The sequence below is a fragment of the Camelina sativa genome, chromosome 18 (genome assembly GCF_000633955.1).
Source record: "Camelina sativa cultivar DH55 chromosome 18, Cs, whole genome shotgun sequence".
NCBI lineage: Eukaryota > Viridiplantae > Streptophyta > Magnoliopsida > Brassicales > Brassicaceae > Camelina > Camelina sativa.
In genome coordinates this window covers 2,139,866-2,151,014 of record NC_025702.1, presented here as the reverse complement: position 1 = coordinate 2,151,014, position 11,149 = coordinate 2,139,866, and the positions used below count along the sequence as shown (strand labels likewise).

Sequence of the window (11,149 nt, the reverse complement as noted above, 5' to 3'; positions counted from 1 at the left end):
TCGCCTATATAAACAGAGACGGTATCACAACACAAAAATATCACAACAAGCTAGAACAACACAGAGCAAGAGATTCAAATAGCTAAAACAAAACTTTCTATATTCATTCTTTCAAAAAAAAAAAAAAATGGGGATCGTAGCATTCAATTGGGCTGAGGGAGGCAACAACCAACTGATGCTGCTGATGAACAGAGACAATTGGGGAAACAGGCAAGTTTACGTTTCTTACTATGATTACATTCAGACATTGTTGGTGACTTGTTGGATAAGTTTTGTTGATAAATGTTTTTTTTTTTTTTTTCTTTGTATGAATAGGGTCATAAGTAAGGCATCGTGGAATAGAAATGGCCAGATCTTGAGTGGTCAATGCATATATAACAAAGGGACGTGGTTTGGCACTTCTAAACGAGGCCGAGTCGCTTTTCTCGTGAATACATCCTTGTTGTTAGACCGCGTTAAGGCTAACTCCGGCTCGGAGTTGTATCCTCTTCATTTCTTGGAGGTTTTGTATTTTTTTTTTATTTTCTAATGTTTTCTCACTTTTCTTCTCCTAATTCATTTTTTAATATATATTTAAAACTCTCCGATCACGGACAGGGAGACATGAGTCCACAGCAGTTTGCCGAGATAGTAAAACAGCATGAACAGCATAGTAATGAAAGACTGGTCTATAGTCTTATCGTCGCGGACATGACTTCAAATTCAATGGTTCATATCAGGAAACCCGAGGCAGACAAGTCTAATGTCGTAATCGAAAACGTTACGTTTGGTGTGCATACACTTTCTTCTTACGAGGGTCTCGATTCCACTGAATCTCCCAGGGTAATTTATATTAACTAGTGTCTTGTAACAGAGTAGATCCTCTGTTTTTTTTAAATTAATTTTCTAAATTGAGACCTGACCTCTTGGTATTATTATGCAGGATTTACGCCTGAGCGGCTTATTTAGCCAGATGATTGTTAATTTGGGAAACAATCCACTACCACCTCTAAGGGACATTGCTGGAAAGTTTATGTATGATACTGAGGGAGAAAGAGACGCGGTGTGTCTTGAAACTATGGATGAACATCCTTCTGGAAATGTATGAGTTGTTGATCATCTAATTCAACGTTTCTATATATGATCCTCACCAAACATCTACTGTAATTTTAGTCTATTTAATTTGGTTTAGTTGGACATGCAACGCTATGGAACAACAAGTACGACAGCACTGGTGGTGAAGCACACTAGGGAAGTGATGTTCTTTGAGAGGTTCATGGACACTAATGGTGGATGGGATAAGCACGACTTCAATTTCAACATCGAGTAGAGAGCGAGAGAGTTACAAAAGAAACATTGCGCAGCATCCAAATCATATTACTATCTTTAGTTATTAAATAATCGTGTTGATGCTGTTTATTATAGATATCTCTAATTAATCTTGTGTCGACTCAGGGAAACCTATTTCCCTTGGTCAGTCTATGAACATTATTATGATGCTTAATATAAATACTTTATTTTCTAAAGTTCAATCTATACAATTCCTGAGCTATACTCTTTAACTCTTTATGGAAATCCTGATCAAACAATTTCAAGCAACTAGTCAAGTTATTTGTCAGAAGCTTTGACACCAACGCCGTTAAGAAAAAATCAAAGAACGGTCTAAATATAGCAAGAAAATATATAAATTAAGAAAAAAGTATGCACACTACCATTTATCATGACAACTATAACAAACAAACAAAAAACCCAAGACATGAAGAGATTGTTTGTTTTGAAACTCTCAAGTCTTAACGACTGATAAAGAGATTACTATTTTCCAAAATGATTATTTTCCATTAATTATCATAATCAGTATCACACAAATCACCAAAGTTATTAACCAAAAAAAAATACCAAAGTTATCATAAAACGAATTGGAATATTAGTATGGAGCCACTATGATACCCTTTCTAGATTTTAATATGAAAATGATCAATTTTGCGTATATTAAGTTTTAAACGATTCCACATGTTTATACTTAGTGTCTATTTAATAAAACAGGGTCACTTAACCACTAGGATCTGATTACCAAAGCTAATTAAGACAAAATACTAGTTCGATTTGAGTCTCAAACTTGTGTGCCATTAAAAACCACCTTTACATACTTTTAGAATCGTAAAAATATTTCTAATGTGTTCCACATACACATGACTCTTCCTTACTCTATCAGTAGAAAAGTTAGCAAAAGTGAAACAATATGAGAAATGTTGAAACAAAGAGGCATTACTCTTAAAGTACTGATTAAAAAACATTACATGCGCTAAAATTAATAAAATAAGTAAAAATATATTTAATATTCTCATCAAGCAATTAAAAATTTATACCTTTACGTGGTTATTATATTTAATCCAACAAAAAAGTTACATAACATATTCATGGTTTATGGGTTTAAATCCATGGTAACTGAGTCAAAATCATTTTTATTTATGTCAAAATCTAAATGTGCATTAACATATGTAATTTTCCTTTTTGGGTAATTAAAAAAATATATATACATATATACACGTAAATTAGTATAATGCGATTATGGTTAAAAACACTAAATTTTAAAATGAATTATTTCTTATAGGTATCATCAAAATCATATCAATTGATTTGACAGGAGCATAATGTTTTGATAACGATGCTGTATTACTATTATGTATACGGCCCATTTTGTCCACACACAAAAAAAAAAGTATACGGGCCTTAGAAAATAAGCCCATTATTCTCAACTTTTAAAAAGCGTCTAAAAATTAAGCCTTTACTTAATTCCTACAAAACAAACAAACGAACATCAATCTCTCGCCGTCGTGTTGTTTACATATCTATCGCCACCGCTTACAGCCGTCTCCTCCGCAATCTTCATAAGCAAATCAACCCTCATCGCCTGGTAAACTCGATTATTCTAATCAATTCGCACTTCTATGATGTCGATCTGTTCATACTGAAGTTAAATCTGTTGCGAATCCCATCTTTGTTCTGAGATAGTTTCTGTATTTAGGGTTTCAAGATCCCCAATTTCTGATTATCTGGTAATTGTCAAATTATTGAGATTTCTTTAAAGTTGAATACTTTTCTCAATCTAGTAATTGATCATTACGAAAAAGTATTGATTTTTTTTAGCGAATTACTGAGATTTCTTTGAAGTTGAATGCTTTTTCTCAATCTAGTAATTGATCATTACAAAAAAAAAGTATTGATTTTTGTGTTTAAGTATAGTGAGGTTATTGATGTGTGTGTTTGTTTTGATTCGATTGTTTTGTGGGGGAAAAGGTGCTTCTGAAACAATGGGAAAGAGGAAATCAAGAGCAAAGCCTGCTCCAACGAAGAGAATGGATAAGCTTGACACAATCTTTAGTTGTCCTTTCTGCAATCACGGGTCCAGTGTCGAATGCAATATGTAAGATAAAGTATCACAATATGTAAGATAAACAATTGAAAATTTATCCACTGAGTCCTTTTGTTTTGTTGTTGTTTTTTTCAGTGATATGAAGCATCTGATTGGTGTCGCAACTTGTAGAATCTGTGAAGAAAGCTTTAGTACTACTATCACAGGTTTCTTTTTTTCGATCTTTCGAAATTGTTTAAGTCAATATAGCATACGGGTTCTGTTTGTTTTACATATCTGATCATTCTTTTTCTGTTCTGTTTTTTTTTTTTTGTTCTTGTGTAGCTTTGACTGAAGCTATAGACATGTAAGTATACAACTATTTACAACGTTATGTTTTCGCTTTTGTTTCACCCTTACTTTTTCTAATGGTTTGTTCCAAAATGAATGCAGTTATAGCGAATGGATCGATGAGTGCGAGAGGGTTAATACTGCAGAAGATGATGTCGGGCAAGAAGAAGAAGAGGAAGTAGAAGAAGAAGAAGAGGAGGAAGAGGAAGAAGAGGATGATGAAGATGACCGTGTCGCTGTCAAAAGGAAGTATAACTTCTGAGACGAGTCTTTAATCGAAAACCATGTACTGTAAGTCGTTTTAGAGTTGTCTGCCTTATGTTGTAATATCTATCTGAGGACTTCACTAAGAACAAACTTTTGTGGTTTCTCAGCGTCTGATAGAGAAACATAACAAAATAACAGTGTATCATGATGGTTTGTAAGTGGATTAAGGCTTTGCTTAATTGGTTCCAATCAATACATATATTACAACCAAATTTATAGAGTGTCTTTCCTTACTCATTGTTGTTATCTATCATTCTTGGTTCCTTATGTTCTGCTGAGTCTGTAACATCAGCTCTGTACTCATAAAATGTAATCACAACCAAGAAGAGGAGGAAGTTAACCAGGTTAAGTACTGCGAAGAACATGTAATACTTATCCAGCCTAGACTCATTCAAGTTGTTTAGAATCCATCCTCTCCCCTGATTCTTTGTTATCTGAGACACTGACGAAAGGATAAAACTGCTCATGAAATTCCCGACTGCCATACTTGTGGTCGTGTATGATGTCCCGAGGCTTTTCATGCTCTCTGGTGCTTGATCGTAGAAAAACTCTAGCTTTGCTATTTCTATGAAAGAATCAGCCAAACCCATTAGCACATACTGTGGAAGCAGCAAGAAAATTGACAAAGGAATCGGTACAACCGTCTGATGGTTTAGCCCGTGTTCAGCAGCGACCTTGAGCCTAAACCGTTCGGTTATGGACGCGATGATCATGATTATGATGTGAAGGACCATACCGATTCCCATTCGCTGAAGCAATGTGATACCTCTTGGATTTCCCGTGAATCGTCTTGTGAGTTTAACAAAGAAACGGTCGTATATGACTATGAAGACAAGCATTGAGAATGTTGTGAAGCCTAAGAGACTTGCAGGAGGGATGCTGAAGTTGCTCGTGAGACGACGGTCGAGGGTGGTTCCTTGTTTGATGAACAGAGTCATAATTTGAGCAAGCATCATGCTTGGGACAAATGTTACGAAGAGAACAGGTAACATTTTAAGCATCTGTTTTGTTTCTTCGACTTCTGTGATAGTGCAGAGACTCCATTTATTGGTTGATTCGGTTTTGAGTGAAGCTCGATTTAAGAATCTGCAACACAATATACATATGATATACAAGAAATAAATTAACCAAGAATCTAAAAACGTAAACCAAATCATTCATTACCTTAGACTTGGAGTAGAATGGATTGGGAAAGCCCCTTTGCTTGCATATTCCGATGGCGGAAGCTCATGCAAGCGAGTCGAACCATACGACATAGGTGTACGGGCTTTGCGAAGTGAAGCCACGATGACTCTAGCCATCTTAGTAAATGGGCTTCCCATAGGGAGTTTATGGCGGTATAAAGGAGTTCCCAACAAGAATATGAAAATGGAAAACGCAAGGCCCAAAGTTGAAAGACCATAACCTAACCCCCAACCCACGTTATCTTGAATATAGACAAGAACAGTTGTGGCAAAGAAAGTACCAAAGAAGATACTAAACATCCACCAATTGAAGAATGAATGCTTATGAATCTTCTCCTTTGGGTCGAATTCATCAAACTGATCAGCTCCTATTGTCGAAATGTTCGGTTTTGTACCACCCGTACCGATCGCTAATGTGTATAACGCTCCAAAGAATACAGCTAATTGTAAAACAGAAGCTTTTTGGCAGTCTTCAACATTAGCCGTCGAGCATTTTGGTGGTTTAAGTTGCGGTAAAGATACTGATAACGTCAGTAATGCCATTCCCTGTTATGCCATAAGAACTGTTATGATAAAAGTTTATGACTGCCCACACTAACTAAATGAATTATAAAAATCATCATTTTGACGCGTCTCTATGTTTTTTAAACAGTGAAGATTATTAAAGTAGAGACGCGTCTCTATGTTTTAAATGATCTTTGTTTAACATACTTTAAGAGTAATGCCTCATTTTAGCGCATGTAATGTTTTTTAATCAATACTTTAACAGTGAAGATCATTTAAAGTTGAAATTTAATTTTAGTCAAACTTCATAAATTAGTTTTGTTAAAGCAAAATTAAATAAATACCATGATTCAATCTTCAACTTTTGTCATGCATGCACGTCTAGTTTAATGGGAACATGACTTGGATTCACATTTTGAGTTCTACCTTCTACGCACGCGTACTGATCACAACTGTAAATGAGATTCTTAAAAACAAAATGTAGTATTTATCTCCAAATCTTTTTGTAAGGTTTGATCTACTACCTATAAACTTGAACGCCATTTATATTGCTCATTGTAGTTTTTTTGCTACCACTGATTTCGAATTAAAAATCATCCAATCAACTAACATTTTTAATTATTAAAAATATGAAAAGTATACTTACCAATAAATAAATTACGGAAGAGATGACAAAGGTGATGTATCGACCAAGATGAGCATCGGCAACATAAGCACCCAAGATTGGAGTGAGCCAACTAGTCCCAACCCAATTGGTCACATTGTTCGACGACTTGACCGTTCCTTGGTGCAATATGGTTGTCATGTATATCACTAGGTTGCTTGATATCCCGTAATAAGCCATCCGTTCAAACACCTCGTACACTATAATCATATTAACATTTCAAATTCCAGTTAAATCTTAATTAAATACTTACAAACATATCTGAAATTAGAGAAAACAAAAACATAAACGTAAAAGTGATACATACCAACGACGAAGGAGCAAGCTTTCCAACGGCCACTTTGAGATCTTCGGACACGATTGCCTCGAAGATCAACTGTTCCATCTTTTGTGTAGTCGTCTCCGACCTCTTCGACTGCCATTTTCTCTCTCGTCCAATATAAGTTTATACGGATCTTTGTTTGAAGAGAGTTGGTATACTTTGGTCTCATATATATATAGTCAAATGTACATATTTATATAATCATCATCGTTATCATCACACCTGTACATATATAGTGCCACATCATCAAATTGAAATATTTGTTTCTATAATCAAACGTAATACCAAGTTGAGAACATTAACATTCTTAATAAATAATTATAAAATATACTTCTTAATTTGTTTTCGAAAAAATTCACAGTAATTAAATGGAGGAATATGACCAGTGATTTGTTTCAATATTGGGCGATTTGTGTATATGGCTGTGTAATCAGTTTTAATTGTTTTATGATTTTGTGAAATCGAAGCAATTAGTAAATAAGAATTCTTTACCTTCATGTGTAAATAACTAAATATACAGTATAATTGTATATTTTATTTATGAACATTAATATTAATGTTTGTGAAATCAAAACCTCTCTCTCGCTCTAGTTACTTTGAAATTAACGACATAACAACAACAACAACAACAACAATAAGATTATAAGTATTAAGAAAAGATATATAAACTACGATGCAATGAAGGAAAACAAACCAGATGGTAAACCGGATTAACTGGATAACACTTACATAATTAAACATAAGCCCTGTTTTTTTTGTTGTTCTTTAATTTCTTTTTCTTTTTTTTTGATTGATGTCTTTTATTTTACTTTAAGTTAGTTATTTCAATCACAATTTAAAAATTTTCATTGTGATAAAACGAAAACTAATAATTATGATTAGAATTTGGTTTCTTCTGTTTTTTTTGCATTGTAGTTAAAAAAATGATTATTAAGTGATTCATATAAAAAAAACACGGGAATCGATATCCTCTTACCAATCATGCCTTCCGGCGCCGGTGAGATCTCTGTTCGCCGGCGTCGGGGGTGATAAACCTGTTTAATCTCTCTGCTATCTAAGCTTTGCTCTGTTCTCTTACTTTACTTTTAAGTTCTCTCCCCTAAAAATCCAAGTAAAAATCTCCAAAAAGCTTTCTTTTCTAAGGGTTACTCTACCGACGGAAGAGTTATTTGTTACTCTACAAGCTCCGATCTGAACCAGGTCTCGGATGCATACCCGCTCGTGAACCCTACATCAGAAGCTTTGAATTGTTCCAACCGCTCCTTATCTCATACATCTGAGCAAGACTTCATCAATACATCTTTTGGCTCTAGATCTGGACTAGCATTGGGACCACCATTTTTTCCTTCCTACTGGATTTCGTTGATGGCAAGAGTTTCTTTTGGACCATCAGATGTGCCTTTTCCAGTGGGAACGCCGACGGCACACGACGAGCTCATCAGCTGGCAGATGGTCCAACAAGGTGCTCCATCGCCGCACGCCACTCCAATCCTTCAGAACAGCGGCGAATCTTTCTCTCACCACCCAACAGCATCAACCCTAGGGTTTACTAGGATGGGCCTCGATCATCTTTATGGCCCATTAGCCCCAATGTGGACCATACCCAGGTCTGATTTCTCAACTGCTCTGCCTAGTTTCTCTCAGAAAAGTGTTTGCTTGATAATTGAGAGAAAGGTCTCCCATTCGGTCATAGGAACATTGTGTTTAGAGAACACTAGCTTAATCAATCCTCCAAACCGTATGGATATTGCATTTTACCTGCCACCAGACGTAAGTTTAAGTTTGAAGCTTTGTGGAGTCTCGAACATTATGTATTATGATACGTATCAAGCCGATGTCCCTTTCCCTGACCTTGAACCGAGTTTAAACCCTCCCAGTTTTGATGCCGATAAGGTTATATCAAGCTCACTCTCTTTAGTACCCACTACTTCTGCTTGGTCAAGTCGAGATTTCCTCGGTAGCAGAGCATTGGCGTCTTTAGAATGGTTTGATAGACTTGTGTGTCGAGGCCATCTTATCAGCCTTGGTCGGATGTTTGCATTGGGTAGCAATAAGTATGAACCTGAACCGACTTTGTTTTTGAACCTGCTGCTTCTACCCATTGAACCCACTTCCCATCTATCGCCACTAGATCTTAAGCTTGGGTACGTTGTTAACTTTCAGGGCCAAACTGACTTCAAGCCTTGTGTGGATTTCCTTAACCTCCATAACATTGAGTTTCATGTGAGGGAGGACCCACCTGCTTTGATACAGTTTGGTACCCACTCTCTACAAATCCCGATTGTAGCTTCATCTAGAACAATGAGGTCTGTTTCTAAAAGCTTAAAAGATTATGTGACTATGCTCATGAACCCTCTCCTATTGGCAAGAAGCTCTCCAATTGTTCCCCCTACAAGCTCGAATGCGTTATCCGCTAGAGCCGTTTATGACCTCTCTTGGGTCGAGGATCTCGTGAAACCCTGCCTTAAAGACGAATCCGCATTGGTTCCAATAGACTTTTCAAATATTGTAAAACTTGTTCAAGTTGAAAATCCCTTTGTTAAGCTTATGGAGCTCTTATCCTTATGTTGCTTTGTTTATGTTAAATCTGGTTGTAAGAAGTCACCTCTTTTTGAGGATTATGCTTAATTAAAAGCGTTTGTTTGACAAAAAAAAAAAAGTGATTCATATAAAAAGCCATCTTGTGAAATGTGAATTAATCTATGGACATTTGGTTTATAAATCTGACTTTTACATATCTACTACAGCTACATCGTCATCATCAATATCATCGTCGTCCCAGTCGAGGTTAAATGAATTAGCAGCTTTCTTAAGCTCGGTTAAACCGGTGAGATCTTCCAAGTATGTAGGATGGTTAATAGCTTCAAGTAAGAAACTGTATCCTCTCTCTCGATACTCCGATATCACCTGAATATAATAAAAGTTTGAACAAAACGTTATGATCGAGCTTCGCGAGAGCTTACGGTTCTGTTCTGTTAGAAAAGTTTTCGTCTGGAAAAAAACTTACGGTTTCAGAGCAAGCGGTGCAGCTGTCGGAAGCTTGGCCATGCAGCGTGATCTGTGAGAACTGAAAAAGTGAGCCTCGAATCTGATGAGGTAATATCCCGAGAGGCGAATCATCATTGTTTCCTCCATTACTCGAGCTCGAATTGTCGCCTTTTGCATTGATACTGTAATAAACAACATATACAAGAAGACGATGATAAGCCTGAGGATTGAATTCTTAAATGTGTTCGATTTTACGGAAGACTTACCCAAGTCGGTGTTGTAGGACTCCGACGAAGAGTTCAGCGGCAAGGGCTCCTGCAATCGGAGCTAGACCTGGGCGTGTAACAGTGCATTGCTGGTCTAGAGTTCGATCAGTCATTGACTGCAAATCCAAGAAAAGAGCGACGAATCAGAACTGAACCAGAGGTATCACAAAACAAAAACAAAATAACAAAACCAAAGAAGCCAAGGGAATTTACATCCTGAGGTGCAACCACATCGTTGAAAAGTAACATCCAAGTCTCTGTTTGTTTGTCTTGTTCATGTCAAGATTCTGCATACCATCAGATAAGGAGGTCGGGCCAGCGCCATGGCGCATTACCATGTAGCTGTCGAAACCTAAAGCTGCATTTATAGCAATCTGAAATTCAAATCAAGCAGATTGTTGTTAATACATATACTTAACCAGCAAGATAGATAGAAAGAAAGAGAACAGAGTTTAGTTACCTTATTGGCATTAGCACAAAGAAGAGAAGGTAACCACCGGCTTTCTCTTGTATCCGTTAACAAGAAGACGGCAATCATGAGATTCAATCAATTCGCTAAGACGTTTACAGTCTGCGAGAACAGAATCCTCTTCTTGGCTAGAGATTGGATGTCCGGGCATCGGTATAGCCATAACAACTCCACTAGGTTCCATTGCTGGAAATACCTCTTTAAGGCGTTTAACAGCAGCAACAGCTTTAAACTCGCCACCGCCTATAGAATCTTCAAACGTGTAGAGAGATTGTCTGACTGGATTAGACATAGCTACTTTGCCATAGTCAACAAAGGTGATATTGCGGATTCCCCAACGCTAAAAGAAAGAGAAAGAACAACTAAGAAGATTTTAGTTAATCAGGTTAGTTTGTAAAATTGATTGATCTTGAACTCTCTTCAATACATACCACAAGAAGACGAGCAACTTCGCAGCCCAATGTACCAGCTCCAAGAAGAAGGCATTTGACAGGGGACAAAACGTCTATGTTAAGAGACGGTAATGCTCGCCATTTCATTAACTTTAAGTTTAAATCAACAGCAGAAGCAGCCAACCTGCGAAAGGATGAGGATCCGTTTTTTTTAAAATAAGATTATACCTATTTTATTTGATGAAATCATTGACACAAAGAAAAAAAAATTGTACCTTACTGGATCCATGGAATCAGCAAGGTTAATGGATTGAAGTACTCGTTTCTCTTTGTTATGAAGCTCCCATCCCACTGAATCAGGTATAGTCTCAGCTGATTCTCCTGATGAAAGTGTAACTAAGGCTTGACCAA

The 11,149-nt window shown here is 36.6% G+C and overlaps 3 protein-coding genes and 1 pseudogene across 3 annotated transcripts; 2 read left to right on the top strand and 2 right to left on the bottom strand.

Annotated features, from left to right (window-relative positions):
* LOC104760300 lies at positions 1–1,511 on the top strand. The gene is made up of 5 exons (XM_010483207.2): positions 1–210; positions 316–502; positions 598–822; positions 923–1,081; positions 1,172–1,511. The coding sequence occupies exons 1-5, from the start codon at positions 128–130 to the stop codon at positions 1,307–1,309; spliced, it is 792 nt and encodes a 263-aa protein (XP_010481509.1). The 5' UTR covers positions 1–127; the 3' UTR covers positions 1,310–1,511.
* Positions 2,764–4,161, top strand: LOC104760298 (transcription elongation factor 1 homolog). The gene is made up of 5 exons (XM_010483204.2): positions 2,764–2,893; positions 3,277–3,403; positions 3,488–3,558; positions 3,677–3,698; positions 3,785–4,161. Exons 2-5 carry the CDS (start codon positions 3,291–3,293, stop codon positions 3,942–3,944), a joined length of 366 nt encoding a protein of 121 aa, XP_010481506.1. The 5' UTR covers positions 2,764–2,893; positions 3,277–3,290; the 3' UTR covers positions 3,945–4,161.
* Positions 4,007–6,743, bottom strand: LOC104760299 (protein NRT1/ PTR FAMILY 5.3). Its single transcript, XM_010483205.1, has 4 exons — positions 6,609–6,743; positions 6,284–6,501; positions 5,114–5,679; positions 4,007–5,035 (listed from the first exon to the last, which is right to left on the bottom strand). The coding sequence occupies exons 1-4, from the start codon at positions 6,721–6,723 to the stop codon at positions 4,180–4,182; spliced, it is 1,755 nt and encodes a 584-aa protein (XP_010481507.1). The 5' UTR covers positions 6,724–6,743; the 3' UTR covers positions 4,007–4,179.
* Positions 9,300–11,144, bottom strand: LOC104763068 (annotated as a pseudogene).